At 45.0% G+C, this 25,455-nt stretch overlaps 1 protein-coding gene across 3 annotated transcripts in view; it reads left to right on the top strand.

Annotated features, from left to right (window-relative positions):
• Positions 1–25,455, top strand: part of RABGAP1L (RAB GTPase activating protein 1 like) — a 512,101-nt gene that overhangs the window by 352,013 nt on the left and 134,633 nt on the right. For all 3 annotated transcript variants that reach the window (XM_019500211.2, XM_014596010.3, XM_006272942.4), the window contains exon 18: positions 24,177–24,218. In XM_019500211.2, coding sequence (XP_019355756.1) covers positions 24,177–24,218 — 42 coding nt within the window. The remainder of the gene's footprint in view (positions 1–24,176; positions 24,219–25,455) is intronic.

Raw genomic sequence — 25,455 nt, forward strand, 5'->3', positions numbered from 1 at the left:
AAAATTAATATGAAGAACTCCTTGCTATTTAAAGGTTGACTTTAAGTGCCTTCAAATCCATACACTTATTCAGATTACCTTGAAATTTGGTATGCCTCGTGGGTGTACCGGGGAAGGTTATCATTTTAATTAAACCTCCCCTCTCCCACAATTTAAGTATGAAATTGCAGAACAAGATATCAACTACAGACCGGATTGTGTTAACTGTGGTCACAGCAGTGGCTCTGGTTTCTTATACCATTACCAGAACTAGCTGTTTACCCCAGTATCTCTCAACTGATCCAGTCAACCCACTTCTTTACTTTTCTCTCAGCAGTGTCTCCCCCACCCCTAACTTTCTCTTTCCTTTCTAGATAAAACCCTTTCTCACTACCAAGTCCATTCATAGTATCTGTTGAGGCAGGTTGTTTCCTATGAAAGCTCATGCCTCTCTGAACCAGTTAGTCTCTAAGGTACCACTGATCATACCCCAAATACTCTCCATCACTTGAGATTTATCCAATTAGTTCATGGTACCCACTACCATTTGAGATAGTAAAACTGCAGATGGCATTGAAAAAGTGAGTTCAGCTCTCTAGTTAGGATCGATCCTAATTTATGATCCTACCAATATTGCTCTGTGTATGCACAAGCAGATTAGCCAGAAAGCTTTCAAGCCAGCTAGTTTTCCTATGAACTCATGCTCCAGGGGAATTGCAGAAGCCATAAAACATGAACTACAGCCAAGTAGTGTAGATTCAAATCTGACCTCTGGATAAAACTGCAGGGGTGGGGAGTAGAAAGGGGTGCATTTTGATAGAGTCTGCTTTTGTGTAAATGATTTTCTTAGGGTAGAGAAATGTGTTGAGTACAACTGGAAATTCAGATGGGGCTCACCTTATTTTTAAAAATAAATTACAACTTCAGTTTGCTTCGGGGGGAGAAGGGGATTCAAGGGATGGAGGAGTATGGGAATAGAGGAGGGGTTTGATGCTTTGGTGAGGTGAAAGGGAATTGTTGGGATGGATGGTTGGGGAAGTCTGGAGGGGTACAACACTAGGAAGGATGACATCGAGGTCAACAAGAATGCATATTGAAGGGATTAGGGTTGTAGACAGAAGTGCAACTTCCCACTGTAACTGGGAATGCTTTGCAGGAAGCATTCGGAGTTACAGTGACCTCCCCAACCAAACAGAAGTTCACTGTTGGCTCCAGGGGGGAGGGGAATCTAACTGCTGGCTGGGAGCCTCCAGCTAGTTTCCCTTAGCAATGGCCCCTCCTCTCACCCAGCCTGTCCCTGACTCAGAATGGGAGGGGGAAAGGGAGCAGAGAGAGCTCATTCTAGGGATTCCCCAGCTGGCTCTGGAGGGTGGGGTGCCTGAATTAGAGCCTCTCCACTTTGGGGGTGGGGAGCTCCAATACACCCACCTTACCCTCCAGCAGGGGCTGAAAAACCACAAGACTGAACTCCGTGTGCTCCCCCTCCCCCCTCTGCCCCCCCCCCTTTCTGAAACCAGTGATAGGCTGGCAGGCAGGGCAAGTGAAAGTTACAGAAGACTCTCTGTTTTGAAACATTTTCATCTGACTTCTCATGCAATGAGGGTTCAAATTTTTACCCAATTGACCATTTTTTAAGCTGTCTGCAGCCATGCATTTGTGTTTGGTCATGGCTATATACTGCTTTCTGTGGTTGGATCAGGTGAAAATCAGAGAGGGGCATCTGTCATCTTTACATTTTCCTTTCCCATGGGTGTGCTAAGATTTGGCAGCCCTCTTTCCTTTGGAGCATGATTACACCTCTCACTTTGTCTCGCTCTCTCTCTTTCCCAGCCCCACTGCCCTCATGAAGGCCAGGTTCTGGTGATCTCTTTGGGTAAATTTAAAAATTAATCTCCTTATTCCCCACATGAACTGGGATGCAAGGGCTCTGTCAGGGTGTGGGGGAAGGGCAAGTGTGAGCAGCAGTTCCTGCCCAGTTGGCGGTAACCAGTGGGAATTGATGGCATTCACAACGAATTTTTTTCTTTGTCACTGAATAATTAAAAAGGAAGCAGGTGACTGAAAAACATTTTGAGTAAAGGTCTCCCAAGCCTACAGTCCATTTGATGATTGTATTGTTAATGTGGTTGTTCAATGAATCTGGAGACTGATACACTCTGATACATAGAGGAATAAAGAGTTAAAAATAGATCCTATGAATATGCCAGGTGCAGCTGATAATATTAAAAACTCAACATACATTGCCCCATATACATGGGCAGATCCAGGCTCACAGTGATGGGTGTGCGAAATGGGCCCTATTTGATTTGGATTTGGATTTGGCCTGAATCAGGGACAGCAATTCAATTTGTTGATTCAGATCACTGTCCCCAATTCAATTCAGCCAAATCTGAATCTGAAGATTCAATACTGATTCAGAGAATCAGTGATTCGGCCATAGACACAACTTTACATGTTTTTTCTACATACCTTGAGGTAGCAGGTGTGGCTTATGAACGCTGTGGTGCTGGAGTGGATGGTGTGTCACACAGATGCATGGGGGGGGGCCCCCGCATGCTCGGCGGTGAACCCAGAAGTTGACTGGAAGTACTTCTGGTCTGCTTCTGGGTCCCCCAGGGAGCACGCAGTGGAGACACCTGTGGGGGCCCCCCCCCCCATCCAGCTCAGTGATCAGCCACGGGGGGACCCTGGCTGCCCCCCCAGACCCAGGAGGCACCAGTCGCTGAGCCAGGGGAGGCACAGAGGGACCCCCCTGTGTGCTCTCCGGCAGACCCAGAAGCAGACCGAAAGTGCTTCTGGTCTACTTCTGGGTCCACTGCCGAGTGTACTAGGGAGCCCCCCACGTTTCTGTGCGACACTCCAGCCACCCTGGCATTGCAGCAATCATGAGCCACCTGGTACCTTGAGGTATGTAGAAAAAACATTTAAAGCTGTGTCTGTCTGAATCTCCAAATCTCTCTGAATTGATTCGGAGGATTCCAATTTGATTCAGAGAGATTATAGGGTCTTCTGATTCGATTCGGAGATTTGGCTGCTGAACCTCCGCCAAATCAAATCAGCAACCGAAGCTTCACACAGCCCTAGTGGCTACACCCCCTTTGACAGTGTGGCTTATGTACAGTGAAATGAGCTCGTTGCACATATGCCATTCTGCTAAAGGGGGAGTGACTGTAGCCCCTTGCTGTGATCGCAGAGCTCACTAGCCTGTTACTGAAGCTCTGCAGCCCAGAGCTCACTGGCACAAGATCTGCTTGGAGTCCCTGCTTTCAGCTCTGGAGCATGCTGCTGTTTAGTCTTCCCCTCCCTGACCCCTTCTCAATTCATTACCAGAGGTCATGAGTGGTGGTGGTGCAAAGCCCTTGGGCCCCATGAGAGCACAGCTGCCAGTGATCCCCTCCTTTCCTCTGCCGCTGAATTTGGCAGGGCAGGGAGGGAGGAAGCAGAAGAGTAAACAGCAGCAGGATCTGGAGCTGCTTAAAGACAGGGACTCCAGGCAAACCAGCTGGTGAGCAGACTACAGGGGGATGTGACCCTGCTGCCACATCCCCTCTGAATCTGCCCTACTCCATATGCATATTCCACATGCATAGTCATATTGGTTTCTTCCTGTATTTTACAGCTGGAAATGCCATGGTAAAGCAATGGTTTAAGAATGAGAAAGGTGGGGATTTTAAGGGTTCTGCTATACCCATGTACAGAGATCCTTTGCTTACAGTAATGTAAGGTAAATAAGCATACATTAAACCAGTTCATTGATTTATGTTATCTAGACCTGTTATATTCATTGCACACAAACCTGTATCCCTTAGCATGACTTGATAAACAAAACATCCCGATTCATTGTTCTGGGTTACAGTGCTCTTACAAGAAAAAAATTAAAAGCTCTATCGGGCACCTGTGTTTTAGTGGATTAGATGTAAAAATGGGAGTTTGGAATCCCGGTTTATATTCCCTACTCCAGAACTGACTTGCATAAATATAGGCAATTTGCTATTAAAAATATGTCAAGGAGTGCAGCTTCAAGTTAGACTTCAAAATTAGAGGCCATGTTCCCTGATTCCTAGCTCATTAGAAAATCTTTTTTTTTTTAATCTGACCCAAAAATCTACAATAGAGTCATCCTGCATCCAGAACACATTTAGAATCCAGCCCCAGTATAGATGTTCGACACTTGAAAATATTCCTTAGTAATTCTGCTCTTGACAATTCCCATTAGTAATTCTGCTCTGAAGAGTGACTTAATAAACATAATCCCATGATGCCATTTTTAGCTTTTTCATTCTAACATGTCTATTTCTTTAATCTAGTCATTTTATTCTAACAGAGATTATATATCATTCCTATCCCCATAATATGTGAATGTCGATTCCTATATCTCCCTTTTCTTTTCTCCATACTAAAGGATTTCTTGTTACTATTACTACTGCTACCACTACTACATTTTATTAATAGGTGATTTGAGGTTTATTAAGGAGAGACCATATTCAAGAAATGCGCTGTACTTTGCTCTCTGAAGACATGAAGTTAGAGGTCATTTTGATTTCTTTTGGAAACTTATTCCAGTGTTCAGCGCTGGTTACCAAGAAAGTACTGTCTGTTTGCTTGTGCAAGTCTGACTTTTACAAGCTAACAAAAAAGTCATGTTATTTCTAGCTGTCAATCCTGAAATCTTGACCTGGAATCTGAGACTGAAGTAGGATTCTTTCTGACTAACAAAGTAAAACAAAGATTACTCTATTAAAATCAGCAATTATGTTGATAATGTATTGCCAGAATAGAATTATCTAAGCTGCATTGGTTCTGCTACGCTAACATGAGTGGACTGTTCAATATACTTAAGTGTAAAGTGATGCACATGGGCAAAAATAACTGTATGTTCACTATGATGGGCTCTACATTAGCTATTATCACACAGGAAAGAGATCTGGGAGTCATTATGGACAGTTTGCTAAAAATATCAGCTCAGTGCTCAGCAGCTGTCAAAAAGGCAAACAAAATGTTAGGGATTATTAAAAAAGGAATTGTAAACAAAATGAAAAGTGTCATTATGCCCCTTTATTAATCCATGGTACATCCACACGTTGAATACTGTGTCCAGTTCTGACCCCCATACCTCAAAAAAGATTATAGAAGAACTAGAGAAGGTATAGAGAAGGGCAACAAGGATGGTTGGAGGGGCTTCCATATGATGAGAGAGTAAAGATACTAGCGAGGCCTAGTTAGTTTAGAAAAGAGATGCTTGAGGGGGGATATAAGAAGGGTTTACAAAATAATAAATGGAGAAGAAAAAGTACATAGGGATTTATTATTTACTGTCTCTCACAATACAAGAACTGGGGTCACAAAATGAAACTAGCAGGTAGTAAGTTTTAAAGTAACAGATGGAAGTACTTTTTCATACTGTGTGTAATTATAGTGTGGAACTCTGCCACAAGCTGCTGTGGAAGCTGACAGCTTAGCCCAGGGGTGGGCAGAATAGGGCCTGTGGGCCAGACCCAGCCTCTGGAGGGTCTTTGTCCAGCCTGTGGCAGGTCACTTGGGCCAGCCTGGCCCAGGCACTGTCCAGCCGTGGTGCATCCTGCCGCTCCTTGAGCATGCAGCGGGGCTGGGGTGGCTCCATGGCTGGACTGCTTTTCTAGACAGCTCAGGTGGTGGCAGCTGCTGCTGCTGCTTGCCTGAGCCCCACGATGCTGGTGGGGGCCTGCAGGTACAGCCCCAACCCAGCCTACCATGCTCCTACTCTGGACTTGCCCACCCAGGCTCAGCAGCAGCAGTAGCAGTGGCGGCTGGGCAGAAACTGTTGTTCAGCGCAGGGGAAAAGCAGCCCTTCCCCTTTGCCACTGCTGGGCCCTTCCTGTTGCAGCCACCCAGAGCCTGTATCCAGGCTGCCCAGCGGCTGCTCTGCACTGCCAGCGCTGCCCCACTGGGCAGCCCAGAAGCACCAGTGACAGCAGCGGAGATGCAGGGCAGCCCAGTGCAGGCTCTGGGCACCTGCAGCAGGAAGGGCCTGGCAGCAGTGAGGAGGAGGGGCTGCTTTTCCCCCATGCTGAGCAACAGTTTCTGCCTGGCCAGCGCTGCTGAGCCTGGATGAGCGAGTCTGCAGCAAGCATGTGGTGGCCCAGGGCAGGGCAGTACCCATGGGTCCCCACCGGTACCATGGGGCTGGGGCCAGCAGTAGTGGCAGCTGGAAGGAGCTGCCACTGCTTGGACTAACTAGAAAGGCAGTCCAGCCATGGAGCCACCCCAGCCCTGCTGCGAGCCCCGGGAGCAACAGGACGTGCCACGGGCAGGTGGTACAGAGCAGGTGTGGAGTGGGCTGGGGTTGGGGCTGTGCCCATGGGTTCCAGCTGATCTGCTTCCACCAGGGTAAGTGGGGAGTGGGTGTGGGGAAGGGATGGGGCTGCACACTGGTGGTGGTAGGGAGGCACTGCGGGCACACAGGCTCTGGAGTTTTGCAGGGTGGGGGCGGGTGTGATTTTAAATGCACACAAAGAACACATATTTTGAATAAGACAGTATTTTTATATAGTAATTTTTCAGAATGGGATTTAACCTCTTTACCCATTGTCTCATCAGTAAAATGAGGAGAAACATACTTATCCAGCTGTGAAAAATGATACTTATATATTATCGTTATTTATTAAGATAATTAAAAAAAATGGGCTGCAGGTCTTTATCTGTTACAAAGTAAAGATACAGAACAGATGATCTTTTACTCTGTACAGTAACCATCAACAAAATATATCGCTAAGGCCATTTTTTCACGTTCCTCACAGCCATCAGATGTTCATCTGGAGCCAATCCAAAATGCAAATAGAATTTTAATTCCCTTAGAATCTGTAACCCCAATTACCCTTTATGGCTCCTTTGAAGAATGTGCAACTGAACACATAATTACAAAACAGTTTCATATTAACTTCACTTGAATAGCCAAAATCTCTTTTAAAAAATTGGAAAGATTTAAATAGCAGAGCTTCAAAATGGAGTTACAGTGGCTGGTTTTCCAGATAGCATCCATCATGCCAGCCGGAAGCTTTCCAAATCATATTTAAGAGCTGCTCTGCTGACTCAAACATGTACCTGCTATGTCTCGTACTGAGCTACAAAGAATATTATGTCAGTATCTCCTCTTTATTTCTTCCAAGAAAACATTCTTTTATAGGAGTAAAGCCACAGGGACTCATTTCCACGCAGTCCCAAATGAAAAACTAATATACTGAATTAATTAAATAAAACCCTTTTGGGCCAGATTCACACTCTGTGGGGGTTGAGATGGTGCAAAAAACCATATTTTTTGTGAGTACAGAGGCAACTGTGTCAGAAAGGGGATCTACCCCAGGAAAGGTAAGAGCCAGTAGCATCACCAATATCCTGTGTGACATCTGCTATATAAGAACAGCTTCCAAATCTAAGTGGGTTCTCTAAGTGCCCAAAACCCTACTAGGAGATGTGCTGCATCACTGGATTGTCTAGCCTCATCCCTTTTCCAGATGCACCAGCCAACTCTGCACTGAGCTGCTGAGTGTGGTTGCTTCTGTTGTTTTTATCTATTTTATTTTTGATTCTTCATAGGAGTATGTATTGGATAAAATATTCTTACTCAAAAGAACCTATTTACCTTTGTATTCAGTTTTTGAAGCTTGTTGGTCTTAAAAGAAATCATTTGGACTAATTTATTTTTGAGATTTTCTTAAATAGCAACTCAAATTGAGCAATGAAATAATACATAAAAGAGAAAAGTATAAACAATAGTATAGCTCAACTCAGTGATGCTTTACAAGAAGGCACATCAATATTCCAACCCAAACATTTTTTTAAACTCCTTTATCTGCTTCTGCCATGGCAGCAGCTGCTCCTGAATTCACAGAATAGCATGGCTCATAAATCATGATAACCAATTGAAAAGGAAACCAATTTTGTCTTCTCTAAAACAAAAGGTCATAAGATATCTCACTTCATTTTGATTTTTTCATGCTATTTAAAAGCAGAATATATGATATCCCATGAACTGTGACCATTAAGTCACTTGTATGTTCAAGAAGGAAAAAAATATACAGTTAATTTTCCAATTGGAAATTTATTTTGACCAGTTCAAGAGATATAATTGTTTTTGTTGTGAAACTGTTAATTATTCCTGACCATCAGAGATTTTAAAGTATGATTGGAGTGGTGTTGTAGCCATAATGGTCCAAGAAATATGCATAAATTAGATTTTTGGACACAGTTGTTGTTCTCCTAGTTTAAAAATTGAGGCTTGCTTGACTCCTTTTGAGGACTCACTTAATTTTCCACTTATGATCATCTAAATATGTACTGTTTTGCAGAGTGAATCTTGGCTATAGAGGAATTTAATTTTAATTCTGTGGCAAAACAAAAACACAAACCTTTTCTGGAAGGCACTAAGGCAAGTCTCCATTTAAATTCTGTTGTTTTTAGCCTGCCATAACTCAAAAGCACATGCATATAATTTTTGCCTGAAACTTTGTATGCTTTGCAATTTTATGGGATTTGGTTTGGCTTGTTTGCTAATTAGAATGTGGGCTCCTCCAGGTATCATAGGCTTGCCATATGTTCATCTTTATCAATGACCTGGAAGATGGCATAGAGTGCACCCCCAGCAAGTTTGCAGATGACATCAAGCTGGGGGGAGTAGTAGATACACTGGAGGGTAGGGCTAGGGTTCAGAGTGACCTAGTCAAATTGGAGTATTGGACCAAAAGAAATCTCATGAGGTTCAACAAAGACAAGTGCAAAGTCCTGCACTTAGGACAGAAGAATCCCATGCACCGCTACAGCCTGGGGGCTGACTGGCTGGGCAGCTGCTCTGCAGAAAAGGACCTGGGGGTTACAGTGGACAATAAGCTGGATATGAGCCAGCAGTGTGCCCTTGTTACCATGAAGGCTAATGGCATAACGGGCTGCATTGGTAGGAGAGTGGCCAGCAGATCAAGGGAAGTGATTATTCCCCTCTATTTGACACTGGTGAGGCCACATCTGGAGTACTGTGTTCAGTTTTGGGCCCCCCATGACGGAAAGGATGTGGGCAAATTGGAGAGGGTTTAGCAGAGGGAAACCTGGTGGGACCCTACCTACAACTGGGTGGTGGGCAGTCAGGGATACACCCTATATAGAAAAGACAGGACAGAAAGGAAAGATGTGGGGGTTGCGCTCTATGTCAAAGAGCACCTCACATCATCAAGGATTAGCTTCGGGTTAGAGGAGGGTTGGGCAGAGACACTGTGGGTCAAACTACAAGGGGGCGTGTGGTGAAAGGGACCTTACGGTGGGTGTCTACTACAGACCACGCAACCAGCGGGAAGAGCTGGACCAGGACTTCTCCAGTCAGCTTATGGAGGCGGTTAGGTCAAGGGATGTTATTGTCATGGGTGACCTAAACCACACAGACATTTGCTGGGAGGAGCAGACAGCCAGGTCTGACCTCTTGTGTAGGTTCCTGGCTGTATTACAGGACCTTCACCTTATCCAGGAAATGCACAGACCCACTAGGGGTAATGCCTTACTGGACCTGGTCCTGGCCACGGGGGATGACCTGGTGAGGGGACTGCAGGTCCTTGACCACCTGGGCAATAGCGATCATCACCTGCTGGATTTCACTATCCAACGCAGGGTGTCAAGGGCTTATACCAAGGCTAAAGCCCTTGACTTCAGAAGGGCCAACTTCAGTGAGCTTAGGAGACTAGTGCAGGAGGCACTGAGGGCCCAGAAGGTAGAGGAGATGGGAGTCCATGAGGGATGGTCGTACCTTAAGGGGGCGATCCTCCAGGCCCAAAGGATAACAGTTCCTGAGAGAAGCAAGGGGGGTAAGAGTGCTTAGAAACCCCCTTGGCTCAGCAAGGGCATTCAGCAATGCCTGAGGACTAAAAGGGAGGTGTACAACCAGTGGAAGGGAGGAACTATCACCAAGGACGAGTACTCCTCCTCGGCCCGTGAGTGTAGGAGGGCTATTAGGAAGGTGAAGGTAGAGGTGGAACTCAGGCTAGTGTCCAGGATTAAGGACAACAAAAAATCCTTTGTCAAGTACATTGGGAGCAAGAAGAGGGCACCAGGCAATGCAGGGCCCCTGCAAGATGCAAACAGTAATCTTGTGGCTACGCCAGACAAAGCTGATATTTTTAACAGTTTCTTTGCCTCTGTTTTCTTGAACAGGGATCGGGACATCCCACCTACCAGAGTTAGGGACAATCTCGGGGATAGCTCTGTCAGGCCTTCAGTCAGTGCAGATGTAGTTAGGGATCTTCTGGAAGGGCTAGACATTTTTAAATCTGCAGGTCCAGATGCCCTCCACCCAAGGGTGTTGAGGGAACTGGCAGGGGTCATTGTGGAGCCCTTGGCCCGGCTGTATGAGCATTCGTGATCATCTGGCCAGGTGCCGGGGGATTGGAAACTGGCTAATGTGGTCCCAATTTTCAAGAAAGGAAGGAAGGAGGACCCAAGTAACTATAGGCCTGTAAGCCTCACCTCGGTGCTCGGGAAGATCGTGGAGAGAATCATCAAGGAGCACATCTATGGGGGGCCTCCAAGGGAGATCATGCTCAGAGGCAATCAGCATGGGTTCACCAAAGGCAGGTCCTGCCTGACCAACCTGATTGCCTTTTACAACCAAGTAACTAAATCTTGGATGATGGTGTCACCGTGGACATAGTCTTTCTAGACTTTAAGAAGGCCTTTGACACTGTCTCTCACCCCATCCTCATCAATAAATTAAGCAACTGTGGCGTTGATGCCTACACAGTTGGATGGGTAAAAAATTGGCTGATGAGGCGCACTCAGAGAGTAGTGGTGGATGGGTAGTACTCAACCTGGTGAGATGTGAGCAGTGGGGTACCCCAGGGCTCAGTCCTCAGGCCTGCACTGCTTAACGTCTTCATCAGCAACTTGGACAAAAGGGTGGAAAGCACGCTGATGACACTAAGATGTGGGGCGAGGTGGAAACACTTGAAGGGAGAGAGAGGCTGCAACTAGATTTAGACAGACTACAAAAGTGGGCAAATGAGAATAGGATGGGGTTCAAGGTAGATAAATGCAGGGTGCTGCACCTTGGGAGAAGGAATCCACAGCATGCATATAGGCCGGGGAGTTCCCTTCTTGAAAGCACAGAGGCTGAAAGGGATCTTGGAGTCACTATTGACTCCAAGATGAACATGAGCCGCCAATGCCAGACCGCAGCCAGCAAGGCCAGCCATACCTTGTCATGCATCCAAAGGTGCATCTCAAGCTGGTCCAGAGAGGTGATACTCCCCCTCTATGCAACTTTGGTCCGGCTGCAGTTGGAGTACTGTGTTCAGTACTGGGTGCTGCACTTCAAAAGGGATGTGGCCAGCCTGGAGAGAGTTCAGAGGAGGTCCACCCGCTTGGTGAGAGGGCAGCAGGATAGGTCCTATGAAGAGAAACTGAGGGACCTGAACCTGTTCAGCCTCAGCAAGAGGAGGCTGAGGGGGGAACTGGTGGCTACCTACAAATTCATCAGGGGAGATCAACAGCAAGTAGGTAGAGCCCTTTTCTCCCCAGCACCACCTGGGGTGACAAGGAACAGTGGTAATAAGCTGATGGAGAATAGTTTTAGGTTAGAGATCAGAAGGCAATATTTTACAGTTAGGGTGGCCAAAATCTGGAATCAACTTCCCAGGGAAGTGGTCCTTGCCCCTACCTTGGGCAAATTCAAGAGGAGGTTGGACAATCACCTGTCTGGGGTCTTGTGAACCCAGCATTCATTCCTGCCTGTGGCAGGGGGTCAGGCTAGATGATCTGTTCAAGTCCCTCCTGACCCCAGCTACTATGAAACAAAGATGGTTAGCGGGGTGGGGCACATTACTTCTGAGGAAGGGTGAGGGAACTGGGCTTATTTAGTCTGCAGAAGAAAAGACTGATAGGGGATTTAATAGCAGCCTTCAACTACCTGAAGAGGGGTTCAAAAGGGGATGAAGCTAGACTGTTCTCAGTGGTGGCAGATGACAGAACAAGGAGCAAGTTGTAGCCAGGGAAGTTTAGGTTAAATATTAGGAAGAATTTTCTCACTCGGAGGGTAGCAAAACCCTGGAACCAAGTTACTCTGAGAGGTTGTGAACTCTCAGTTCTTGGTGGTTTTTAAGACCCAGATAGACAAGGCCCTGGCGAGAATGACCTAGTTGGGGATGGTCCTGGTTTGAGCAGGGGGTTGGCCTAGATGACCTCCTGAGGTCCCTTTCGATAATAATTTTTTGTGATTCTGTGATTTCTATGTTCAGTCTAATAAGTCAGGAATGGTTTGAATTGACTTTAAAATGTTGAATTAAGATCAGAGGCTATTTTTGCATACAAATGTGACTACGTGCTGTGGACTACTAGCTGTACACTACAGTGGCCCTTCTGTGGTGATGGAATCTGAGCAAAGGGAATAGGAGGGAAAAGGGCTGTGTGTGTCCTTCATGCTTCATTACACCACAAACCGTGATCGTTATTCTTTCCAAAGTTATTACTTTACAAATGTTATCTCTGTCTCTCTTCTGTTTGCAACCCTGTGGAACCAGTGTGACACATCCTGACCCTACATTCAGACAGTTATGCCTTTGAGGGATGCTCCTGGGGTGTTCTTACACCTACAGGCGTGTCCTTCAGTCCCAAATCCCTGTCTGCCATCTGTGGCTTGACCACTGGGAACAGACTGAAAAACACCAAGACCCAACTCTTTGACCTGCAGTGCCTCAGCCTTTATTCATAGATTCATAGATTGTAAGGGGCTAGAAGGGACCTTGCAAGATCATCGGATCAAGCCCCCCTGCACCAGGCAGGAAAGACAACTGGGGTCAGGTGACCTCAGCAAGGTGACTGTCCAGTCTCCTCTTGAAGATTTCCAGGGTAGGTGATTGCACCACTTCTGGAGAGAGTTTATTCCACAGTCTGGGCACCCTAACTGAAGACATTTTTCCTAGTATTAAGCCTGGAATGGTCTTCTAAGAGTTTGTGACCATTACTCTTGGTCCCCTCACAGCCTTCCCTTTTTTAGGCTGAAGAGACCCAAATCCCTCAGCCTTTCCTCATATGGCTTGCCTTGCAAGTCTCTGATCATACAGGTGGCTCTTCTCTGGACTCTCTCAAGCTTTTCCACCTCCTTGTTGATGTGTGGTGCCCAGAACTGGACACAGTACTCCAGCTGTGGTCTCACCAGTGCTGAGTAAAGCAGAAGAATCACTTCCTTGGTTTTGTCTGAGATGCATCAGTTGATGCATGCCAGAATATAGTTTGTCCTGGTAGCTACAGCATTGCACTGATGATTCATATTCATACTATGGTCTGTTATTACCCCAGGTCCCTTTCACCCATGGTGCTATTCAGTTTGGTGTCACCGAGCCTGTAAGTATATATGGGGATTGTTCATTCCCAGATGGAGCATTTTATGCTTCTCAATGCTGAGCTTCATTTGGTTCCGATCTGCCCAACTTGCCAGCTTGTCTAGGTCTGCCTGTATCTGCAGCCTATCTTCAAATGTGACCACACTCCTCCATAACTTGGTGTCACCTGTGGACTTGGCCAGTGAGCTCTTCACCCCCACATCCAAATCACTGATAAAGATGTTGAAAAGCACTGGAGCAAATATGGACCCCTGAGGGACACCACTGGCCCCTTCTCACCAGGACAACACAGATCCGTTCATTAGAACTCTCTGGGTCCTACCCTGCAGCCAGCTTCTTATTCACCTAACTGTCAAACAGTTAAGCTCGCAATCCTCCAATTTCCCATGCAAACATCATGGAATACCAGATCAAAGGCCTTTTGGAAATCTAGGTATACAATGCTGACCTCCTTTCTCTTATCCAGGTGATCAGTTACCTGGTCATAGAAGGAGATGAGATAGGTAAAACAAGACCTGCCCATGATGAAGCTATGCTGGCTGTCATTCAGAATCCTATGTTCTGCAAACCTATTGCACATAGACTCCTTGATGAATTTTTCCAGGATTTTCCTTGGGATTGAAGTTATGTTAATTGACCTATAATTGCTCAGGTCCTCTCTCCTCCCCTTCTTGAATATGGGCACAAAATTGGCCCTCTTCCAGTCTTCAGGGACCTCCTCTGAGAGCCACAAGTTTTGGAAGAGTTTCACCAGAGTTCCCATGATGACTTCGGCCAGCTCCTTCATCAGTCTCGGATGAAGTTCATCCAGTCCTTTTAGCCCGGTGAAATACCGAAGCAAAGCAGTTATTCAGTTTTCTCCTGAATGTCAGTAACCAGCTGTCCTGAGTTGTTAAGCAATGGCCCCATGCTTCCATTTGTTTTCCTCCTGTTCCCTATGTACCAAATGAAGGACTTCTTATTGTCCTTGATTTCCATTGCTAATTTGAATTCAGTTGCCGCCTTAGCCTTTCTAATCTGCTCCCTACAAGTGTGGACCATAGTTGTATAGTCCTCCTTGGGGACTGTCTCAAGCTTCCATTGTTTGTATGCCTCTTTCTTCTTGTTCAAGAGGACTGTAATATCCCTATTAAGCCAAGAGGGCTTCCCAGCCCTTCTGCTACCTTTCTTCTGCATGGGAGTAGACTTCTTTTGTGCTTTAAGGATCGTGCCCTTGAAGAACACCACTCTTCATGCACTCCTTTCACCTTCGGTCTCTGGTCCCACAGTGCTTCCCCTACTATTGCCTTGACCCTGTTGAAATTCACTTTTTTTTTAAGTCCAAAACTTTTAAGCCTGCTAGCTAATTTGCCTGCCTTGCGACGGACAGTGAATATGATGGTTTTGTGATCGCTGATGCCCCGGTTACCCTATATATTCAGGTCGCTCATCAGACTGTCTTACTTGCCTCATCCACGTCTTGACAGGTCTTAGCAGAGGAGATTTTTCCATTTAGAAGAATCACACTTGTCTGATCATATGCTCAGAAATTATAGATTCCCTTCTCCTTGCTTCCCCCTTCCTCCCCTTCTCTGGAAATTGCCTTTCTTTTCAGTCAAATGCTCTGAAATCATACTTGCCACTAACAGTAAATACACTATAAGAAATAACAAAAATATTCATTACAAAAGAAGTAAAAAGAAACCGGTAACTGTTTGTTAAGTTACAGACAGAGATATAAAAATAGACAAACAAACGAAAATATCAGAACAATGATTTTACCGTATCCTTGTATCTTAGCCTAAGCTCTAAGAATGCACCTTTTACTTATGTACTAGCCAAAGTCCTTTCCCCCTGCCCAGCTAAGCCGCTGGGGGACTAAAGCACCTAAGCCCAGGAAATTTTATATAGGCACCTACTCTCATGGCACAGTTTAGGTACTTGCCCTTAGCTGGCCAACTGCATACTTCTTCAATCAGATTCTTGGGGAGCCTGTACTATGCACATAACTTTCTGCCCCTAGATGTGCATCAGTATCTTAGACTACGTCTTGCATGTTCCACCAGGAGAATATTTATATCCTTACAGACATAAAGATTACTAGCCTAGGGATATAGTCTCTCATTTATTCTCCCCACTGTGAGAAATATCTTCTCTGAATAGCCTGTTACCAGGTGTCATTTTTAATACAAGCCACTCCTTTTAAAATGTAAATTCATTATTGTCTGGAAGGGGCTGGCTCATATGCCCCAACCATGTCTGCAGAGTGCTTACTTGACTGCAGAGTCTGCAGAGTGCCTACTTGACTGACTACTAAACACACTTATGTTGGATGCTAATTCCCAGTGGTTATTTCTGAAGTGTGAGTGGAGAAGGAACACATAAGCTAATCATTGCTCTGTTAATCAGTCCTGGCCAAAATTAAAAATATATTCATAACAAATACCATAATTTACACAAACATAAGAATACTAAGGCTAAATACAGCTAAATATCACTTATTCATGGGCCACATCCTGATGACCATGGTTGTTTTATTCCCTGGGGACAAGAAGCAGCAGCACACCTTATGCCACTGCTACTTGTCTCCAGGGAACACCTATGTCATGCACCCTCTGGCACACAGCAGGTTACCCTGGGTGGGGTAGGGAAGGCTGGAGCCAGCAACTGTGCCAGCCCCAGAAGCCTGTCCTGGGGGCCAGAGAAGCTGCAGGTGCAGTGCTCCTGCAGCTTGGAGCCTGGCCAGCAACTGAAGCGTGGCTCATTTTGGGCAGCACATGCTGGAGCTCTGTGCATTGCCCCATTTTTTTTCTGCATGGGTTTTTCTGAACCCAGGATCTCCTGAGGTCAAACCCTCCGTCTACCAATACCCTCAACCCCTCCCCTCCATGCTGCAAGGTAGCAGTGTGGGAGATACCTGAAAGTGCCATGTGCAGCACCCCAGATGGGTTTGTAGTGCTGCATATTGCATGGCCATGCCCGTCTGGATGTGGCCATGGAGACCACATATGTCATATCAGAAAAACGAATTCAGGAAAACAAGTATGACTTTTCATGAACACCTCAAAATATTGTGTGTCGATGACCACTATAGACCAGGGAAGGTTCAAAGTATAGGAATTAATATAGGATTCCGCGGGAGCCCTGGGCCCCCTGTGAAAGATGTTGAACATGGGGCCATCTTAAAGGCAGTTATATATGTATGAATCTCAGGTGTTTGGAGACTGAACTCCCTGCCTGTTCCATAGGGGGTTGATCTTCTGGCCTTTTGAAAGAACGATACAGAAGAAGTTCCATGATGGGAATGTGGCTAAACTTCTTGTCCTATGTGTAAGCTTTCCCAGGCTGGGATAAACTAAACCTAATTCCACCCAGCACTTTGCTGAGGATTAATTGGTTTGATCTGTAAGAAGAAAATGTTTAAAATAACACAATAAATTGAGAGCACAAGTAAAAGGTCTGTGACAACTGTTTGGCTTATGGTGTGGTTTTGAGACTGCCTGCCATTGCAGCTGGCTCCCCTCATATTTTAAATAATGTGTGTATATGTTTGGCTCCCATTTTGATCAAGAGGAGTGATACTTTTTTTGTCTTTAAGAAATATCAATCTTTTCTAAATGCACCAAAAGTTGGAAAAGTAATCCCATTTTCATCAGCTACATTATTTATACTTCATGATACATTTGTTTCAAGAAAACTGTTTAGTAGCATTCATTTTAACAACATTGCTTCCTAACAAGTCTATGCACCTGTTCAGCGGCTTCCTGTCTTTATCTTGTTTGTTTATTTCCAGCTGTGTGCATTATTTCAGAGTGTTTTTCCTTCTAAAACTAATTTTATCCAGAGCACCTGAACTTGATTGGTTGCCCAAATTAAATTGGAGCACTGTCAGGGCTGTTCAGAATTACATTGGTTGACAAAGAGTTGAGAGATTGTTATGATAGTTTTGAGAGTTTTCACTGTTGCTACCAATGCTTTTTCTGTTGTATAAGCTACCAGGGCTGACGAATCAAGTGTTTTGCTACTAAAAATAAGCAATCACTTTTGGTATATTTTGAAACTGGTGGCTTCACTCAAAGCAATGAAAATGCTATAAATGCTCACTTGATTTTTAATGTTGCTACAATTCTGACCTCTAGTGGAAGCACCATTAATAGTTTAGTGTTTAAATACAGAATGACTAATAATATGCTAGCTAACTGTGATGGTATTAATTTATTTGCATGTGGTATTATGTTGCAGTAGCATGTAGGAGCCCTAGGTCTGGACCAGGACCTCACAGTACCTGGGAAGTATGTAAATGCAGCAAAAAGACAGTACTTGCCTAAAAAAATTACCTCCTAGGAAAACTCTTTATCTTTCTAAAAGATTCTGCACTTGTTGAAGAAGTCTGAATTGCATCAGAAATGAAAAACTCAACAACTTTGCATTTAGTTAATAAACAGAATGCTGTTTTTATTGGCAGGTTTAGAGGATGCCAACACAAATTTGATCTCATTCTTTGACAAAGTAACTGCTTGGATGGATGAAGGGAATTCTGTGAATATAGTCTGTCTGAACTCCAGCAAGGCTTCTTACAAGGTCCCATATGACCTTCTCATAAATTGGAGAAATGTTGGTTAGATAAAATTACTATTTGGTGGATAGCTGGCTCAAAAGCCATTAGCAAAGGGTAATTTTAAATTGATTAATGTCAGAAAGTTTTAAGAAGTTTTGAGGATCCCCACAAGGGTCTGACTTGGGTCCAGTGCTATTCAATGTGTTTGTTAATGATTTGGATACTGGAATTGAGAGATGCTTAAGCAAATTAGCAGATGACACCAAACTGGGAAGGATTGTTAATATGTTTGAAGACAGGAGTGGAATTCAGAAGGATCTTGACATATTGGAAAGCTGGGCTGGAGCTAACAGGATGAATTTCAGTGCTGACAAATGGAAGGTGCTATACCTTGGGAAGAATAATGCAAAGTGGTGACACCTGTCTGGATGGCAGCACTACAGAGAGGGATCTGCGAGTCCTCACAGATCACAGACTCAGTATGAGTCTGCAGTGTGAGGCAAAAAGTGAATGTGGTTTTGGGCTGTTTCATAGAAGCACTAGATATGTGGCACTGGTTAGGCCTTATCTAGGGTATTGTGTGTAATTTTGGGCTCTGCATTTTAAAAAGGAAATGGAGAAGTTAAAGAGGGTCCAGAGCTGAGCAACAAAAATTACAAAGGGCTTGGAAGGCAAATAATGCGAGGCGAGATGGAAGGAAATAGGCATGTTCAACTTGTGGAAAAGGTGCTTACAAGGTAAGATGATAGCAGTCTTCAAATATTTGAAGGGCTGCCATAAACAAGAAGGAAAACACCTTTTCTCTCTTGCTGCAGAGGATGAAACACAGGCAAATGGCTTGAAGTTGCAGCTAAGTGAGTTTAGATTGGATATCAAGAAAAACTTCTTCACTGTTAGAGCAGTGAAGCAGTGGAATGGACTGCCTAGGGGAGTTGTGGAACCTCCACCATCGGAGGTGTTCATAGATTCATAGATGTTAGGGTCGGAAGGGACCTCAGCAGATCGAGTCCGACCCCCTGCATAGGCAGGAAAGAGTGCTGGGTCTAGATGACCCCAGCTAGATGCTCATCCAACCTCCTCTCGAAGACCCCCAGGGTAGGGGAGAGCACCACCTCCCTTGGGAGCCCGTTCCAGACCTTGTCACTCTAACTGTGAAGAAGTTCTTCCTAATGTCCAATCTAAATCTGCTCTCTGCTAGCTTGTGGCCATTATTTCTTGTAAACCCCGGGGGCACCTTGGTGAATAAAACCTCACCAATTCCCTTCTGTGCCCCCGTGATGAACTTATAGGCAGCCACAAGGTCGCCTCTCAACCTTCTCTTGCGGAGGCTGAAAAGGTCCAGTTTCTCTAGTCTCTCCTCGTAGGGCTTGGTCTGCAGGCCCTTAACCATACGAGTAGCCCTTGTCTGGACCCTCTCCAGGTTATCCACATCCCTCTTGAAGTGCGGCGCCCAGAATTGCACGCAGTACTCCAACTGCGGTCTGACCAGCGCCCGATAGAGGGGAAGTATCACCTCCTTGGATCTATTCGTCGTGCATCTGTTGATGCACGATAAAGTGCCATTGGCTTTTCTGATGGCCTCGTCACACTGCCAACTCATGTTCATCTTGGAGTCCACTAGGACTCCAAGATCCCTTTTCACTTCCGTGCCACCCAGCAGGTCATTCCCTAGGCTGTAGGTGTGCTGGACCTTTTTCCTCCCTAGGTGCAGCACTTTGCATTTCTCCTTGTTGAACTGCATTCTGTTGTTTTCTGCCCACTTGTCCAACCTGTCCAGGTCTGCTTGCAGCTGTTCCCTGCCCTCCAGCGTGTCCACTTCTCCCCATAGCTTTGTGTCATCTGCAAACTTGGACAGAGTACATTTCACTCTCTCGTCCAAGTCGCTGATGAAGACATTAAAGAGTATCGGTCCAAGGACCGAGCCCTGCGGGACCCCACTGCCCACACCCTTCCAGGTCGAAACCGACCCATCCACCATGACTCTCTGGGTGCGACCCTTCAGCCAATTCGCCACCCACCTGACTGTGTAGTCATCCAAGTCACAGCCTCTTAACTTGTTCACCAGTATGGGGTGGGATACCGTATTGAAGGCCTTCCTGAAGTCTAAGTATACGACATCCACCCCTCCTCCTGTGTCCAGGCGTTTCGTAACCTGGTTATAAAAAGAGACTAGATTAGTCAGGCACGATCTGCCTGCTACGAACCCATGCTGGTTTCCCCTCAGCATAATTTGTCCTGCTGGGCTCTTGCAAATGTGAGCCTTGATAATTTTTTCAAAGATTTTGCCAAGGATGGAGGTGAGACTGACTGGCCTATGGTTCAGGAAGAGACTGGCTTAGCACTGGTCAAGGATGATCTAGGAGTAGCTATGCCTGTGTTCTGCTGTGGGTATTTCCCATGCTACTGAGTTTTGCTTGTTGCTACATGGGGCTAGGAAAGAATTATTTTCTCCCTCCTGCTGCTACATGTGTCAGGGTTTTTTTTAAGCCTTCCTTAGAAGCATTGGGTGTTGGCTGCAGCAAGGCTGGGGATTTTGACTGAGGTGTCAGTGCCCTATTGGAACTTAAGCCGTGAGGTTTCTAGCTAGAGGGTCTTATCTCTCCACTCAGCATCATACCAGTCGCTATATTTAGGGTCAGGATGGAATTTTACCCTATGGTCAGATTGGCACAGATTGTGAGGGGAGTGATGGACGAACATGGCCTTGTTCCTAGGATCTATTGAATGCATTTTAACAGCTTTTGTAGTAGCAGGACGTTGGCCACTGTGGTCCCCCTGCTTTACCTGTGGTAGCTTAGGGTATTATGTCTTGTGGTTGTGCCCTGGTTGATTGTGTAGTTTTGCTAATAGGTTAGACAATGGATTTGTATAGGATGGTTTGGATAGGGAATCCCATCACATACAGGGAGCTGGACTAGATGACCTCTATAGGCCCCTTCCATTCCTGCTTTCCTGTGAGAGCATCCAATGACAGAGGCAGCAGATTTCTCAAGGAAGAATCTAGTTCTCTCTCCTTCAATGTATTTCTAAGGGACAGAGCAGATGCCTTCACCCTCTTCTCACTCCAGCAGCAGTTAGGGTCGCCTTAATGCTGCTTCACTTGAATTTTGCACCTCTGGGCTTTTCTAGCAAATACCCCATAAAGTTCACATTTCTGTAAACAATGCGGTTGATTTTCCTGGTTAAACTATACACTCTGATGTGTCATTAACAGGGAGTCCTTGACAGCAGGATTGACCCTGACATTAGAGGTGAAATATCCTGAAGAGATCTTGAGGATCTAAGGAAGGGCACTTTGTGCTTGGAAGCTTCTCTAACGTGTCTCCCAACTATATAGTTGGTCCAATAAGAGACATCACAAAAATATCTTTGATTCTCAGGGAATTTATGTAATAATCCTAACTTTTTAAGAAGGCTTGATTTAAGGAATGGGCAGTGGTTTAATGCAGTGCTTCTCAACCTGTGGGTCACGACTCAAAAGTGGATCACAAGAATATATGGAAGGGTCAGGAACAAACTTTAAAAATGGATAAAAACAAGTTTTAAAATGGATTCTCTTTTAAAGGAGGAACCCGTGACTTTTCCCTTGCATGCAGGCAGAGTTCTAGCCTGCAAGGGGCTGCTTAGGTCCCCCCCATGCCTCATACCCCAGCCTCTCACCCCACACACTGAGTGGTGGGCCTAGGGGTGAGGGGCACTGTGTCAGGAGTGAGGGGCACTGTGTCAGGACTGGCCATTAATGTTTACAAATGGGTCCTGATACAAAAAAGATTGAGAACTACTGTTTTAAGGGCCATTATTCTTGCAAAATCAGTTTACCTATCCCTAACTAATAAAAGCTTGTGAAATTACAGCTGGAACTCTTAAAATATTGTTGAAATAAGTTTACTGACAGATCAGCAAGGAACTCATTGACATCTTTATTATGGTACAATGGGAGATTTACTAAGGAAATCCTGTTATAATCCTTTAATACGGTGTGTGTATTATGATGGCATTATTTGTGTGCAAATCTATTGGGATACGTTTTGATGCTTAATTCTAAGTAAAGTGATATAATAGAAGTTTACCTTGCTATTAAACAAACAAGCTACAGTGTTTGCTAAAAAAAATCTAAACATTCAGCATTACAGATTTGAAACACAGGGAAAAATAATACAACAAATGTGAGTTTTGTGTGATGTCTTTCACATTCAGGATGTGGACATGTGTAACAACTGAACCATTCCTAATTGTCACTGATTGGGAACCATTTTATAACTGTGGGTCAGAGGTGTCCACATATGTACAATGCTCTAGCACTCCAGGTAGAATGGTCAGTTTTGGGGCTCTGAAGTACTGTAGCTCTGAGACCAGAGGGTGGGACTGAGCATCCATCCCATCATGCCTGGTAGGGGGTGAGTGAGAGGGGACTGCTTGCAGCCATGCTTTGGGGGTCCCAGGTGGGTGAGGGACGTTTTCACTTTTTAGTTCCCTTCTCTCCTAAACATTAATTCAGTGAAGTTCAGTAGCTGGTATTCAACTGAACTCTGCAGTGTGTTTGCCTGATTTGGGGTGCCCTGGGAAGGGGAGTCAGAGGGCTTACTGGGATCTCTCTATGTTTTGGGATTCACAGGGACTTAGGGGATATAATAAGGGGCCAGTCAAGTAGGAAATGAGGACACAGCTCATCATTGGAAAGATAGGTTTCATTGAACAAGAAGTGAAAGGGTGATAAGAAGTGTCAACAGAAGGCCAAAAAAGCGGGGCAATAGGGGTCTGGCCAAATACCAGAGTGGACAGTTGTAGTGGGTTAGGAGTGGTGCAGTGTGGGATGCCTGGAGAACCGACCAGACTGGGTCATAGAACGTTTGGTGTCCACAGATAACACGTTACCTTGTTCACAGTGCACTAGTGTAAAAGAGTACTTGATTTTCCAGTTACACTTTTGAACTGTTACAGTACATTTTAAACTAGTTTAATGGACTTCTGTGTGTGTGTCTGTGTGTTTGTTTCAGGATTAAACTGCATTTAAACCAACTTATGAATTATGTGTGTCAATACTTTCACAGCATCTCAGAGCCATTTTATAAAATTCAGCATAAAGTTTTATAGGCAAAGTAGGGACAAACGGGAGATCTTTTTCTAACTGACTGAGAGAGTTTGTGCTGCACAAGAAGGCCCTCCCCTGCTCTTCAGCTTGGTGTCTGTTGGAAAGCTTATTTATTAAAATTATATGCTGCCCTTCCCAACAAAAGCTCAGGGTGACTTAGAGAAGAGAGCAAAGTAGCTTATAAAACCAGTGAACAAGCCAGGAGAAAGTAAAAGCCAAAAGAGTAGTAAAATAAGCTATATAACAACCCTTTCCCCCAACAATATTGCAGCTTAGCCTGGTCTCCAATGTAGAGGTACAGGGAGAAAATGTTGTGCCCTAGACAAAACCCCCTTTCACCAAGAACCAGAGAGTGGTAGCAGTGGGGTCTTACGTACCTTGGGCACTCAAAGACCCCAGCTGATACTGCTGCATTGTTGTCTGCCCACTCCTTACTGTGGAGCAAGAGCAAGCATACTGGTAGTTACCAGGGAGAAGCAGAAGCACTCTTAAGTTCCCACTCTGGTTTAACCTTGTGGTAGACTGTTTGTATGCTCATAACCCTGCATTCTGAAATAACGATGCCTGCACTAGGGTAGCTATAGCATTATAATTTTTTACCTCAATACAATGTTCGTATGTAAACAAGGTCTTCAGAAAGTGCCTCTGGCTTGTTATCCTCAGCTCAGAAATGCACTGGATGCAGGTAGAGGAAACCTGTTAGTGTTTAACGTCATTTATAAAAGATAGCTGCGTTCGTAGTGTTAATTAAGCTCCACTGTACTTTGCAGTTGATGCTCTGCCCCCTTTCTCAGGATCTAAAAACAGTCTTACGTACTATTTAGCAGCTTTCTTTTGCCTGCTGCATAGAATATGTATTTAGTTTGTTTTGTAACAAACTCTGACATGATAGTCTCCGCTTATATTATTTTGTAATCCTCCATGACAGACCATGACAACCAAGGGGCAAAGGGATGACTTGTTACAGACAATGCTAGTTGTCTCACTGGTGGATGAGCAAGTTCATTATTGTCCAGAGAGTCTCAGTTCTCCTCTGCTAAGGGTCTAGAAGCTCCATCTTGGGCCCTTAAGCCTGAGGTCTGAAGCAGAGGGGAACTAAGAGTTTCTCAGGAATGGCAAAAATGTTAAAAGCTCATTGCATCAAATGCCAGCATCTAACAAAGAAATGATATCTGGTACAATGGGACTTACCTTGACTTTTTTTTTTTTTCATTTTCAGGGTTTGAACATAATCTTTCATGTTGCTTTGGCTCTCTTAAAGGTAAGCCTTTTACTCTTTTAATTTATAATAAAACCATGTGGGTATTTATGCAATTATTGCTGTCACTTAGCTGAATATACCACACCTTGCATTCATCATCAGCAATCCCTCACGGTCAAGGATGATCATTCCCATGGGGCAAGTTAAGGGTTATAGATGAGTCCATTGATGGCAAAGAAGGCTGATCGTAGAGTCAGGCTCTCCGGCAGACACCATGGGTGGTGATTAAAGGGAAGGTTGGACTGCAGATTTCTCGATCTTATTTTCTTTCCTTCCATGTCTGTTGTTTTTCTGCCTCTAGGGGGAGATGGGCCTTTTCTCACAAGGTATCACCATGCATCTTTGTCCTGGGCTAGTTTTTCTCAGCTTATGATGTCAGTGCCACACTTCTTAATTTTTGTCTTGAGGGTGTCCTTGAAGCATTTCCTCTGGCCCCCACATGCCCTTTGTCCTTGGATGAGTTGGGAGTATAGTACTTGTTTTGGTAAATGTACATCAGGCATATGGACACAATGCCCTGTCCACCGCAGCTGATGTTGAATAATCAACATTTCCATACTGGTGGTGTTAGCATTGGTGAGGACACTAGCATTTATGTGACAATCCTCCCACTTTATGCCAAAGATCCTCCAGAGGTAGTGCTGATGAAGGCGTTCCAGGGTTTTTGGGTGGTCCCTGTAGGTCAGCCAAGCTTCACAGCCATAGAGAAGAGTTGGGATTACCACAGCCTTAAATAGGAGGAGCTTTATTTGAGTCCTTATGTCATGATTATTGAACACAGTCTTCTGAAGACAGAGCTAGCACATCGGATCCTATACTAGATCTCTTCATCGATGTTGGTTTTCTTTGAAAGATGACTGCCAAGGTATGCAAACTTGTTTAACACTCTCTAGCTGCTGTCGGTCAGTGAGGATCTTTGCTGGGAGAGTTGATTGGCTTGGAGCAGGCTGGTGAAACAGCTTTGCTTTTCTGTTGTTTAGTGTCAGTCCTAGGCACTGGTATGCTTGAGGGCAGCAGTTAAGAGCTGTTTGTAGGTCCTCCTCAGTATGTGTGACAACAGCACAATCGGCATACTGAAGTTCCACAATCGAGGCCAACGTAACTTTGGTTTTGGCATGGAGGCAGGAGAGATTGAAAAAGTTTCCATCCATCCTGAACTCGATGCCAATGCCATGTGGCAGACAGTCATGGATGAGCATTTTGATGACTGCAAGGAAGATGCGATTACACAACCCTG

Source organism: Alligator mississippiensis, chromosome 5 (assembly GCF_030867095.1).
Source record: "Alligator mississippiensis isolate rAllMis1 chromosome 5, rAllMis1, whole genome shotgun sequence".
Taxonomy (NCBI): Eukaryota; Metazoa; Chordata; order Crocodylia; family Alligatoridae; genus Alligator; species Alligator mississippiensis.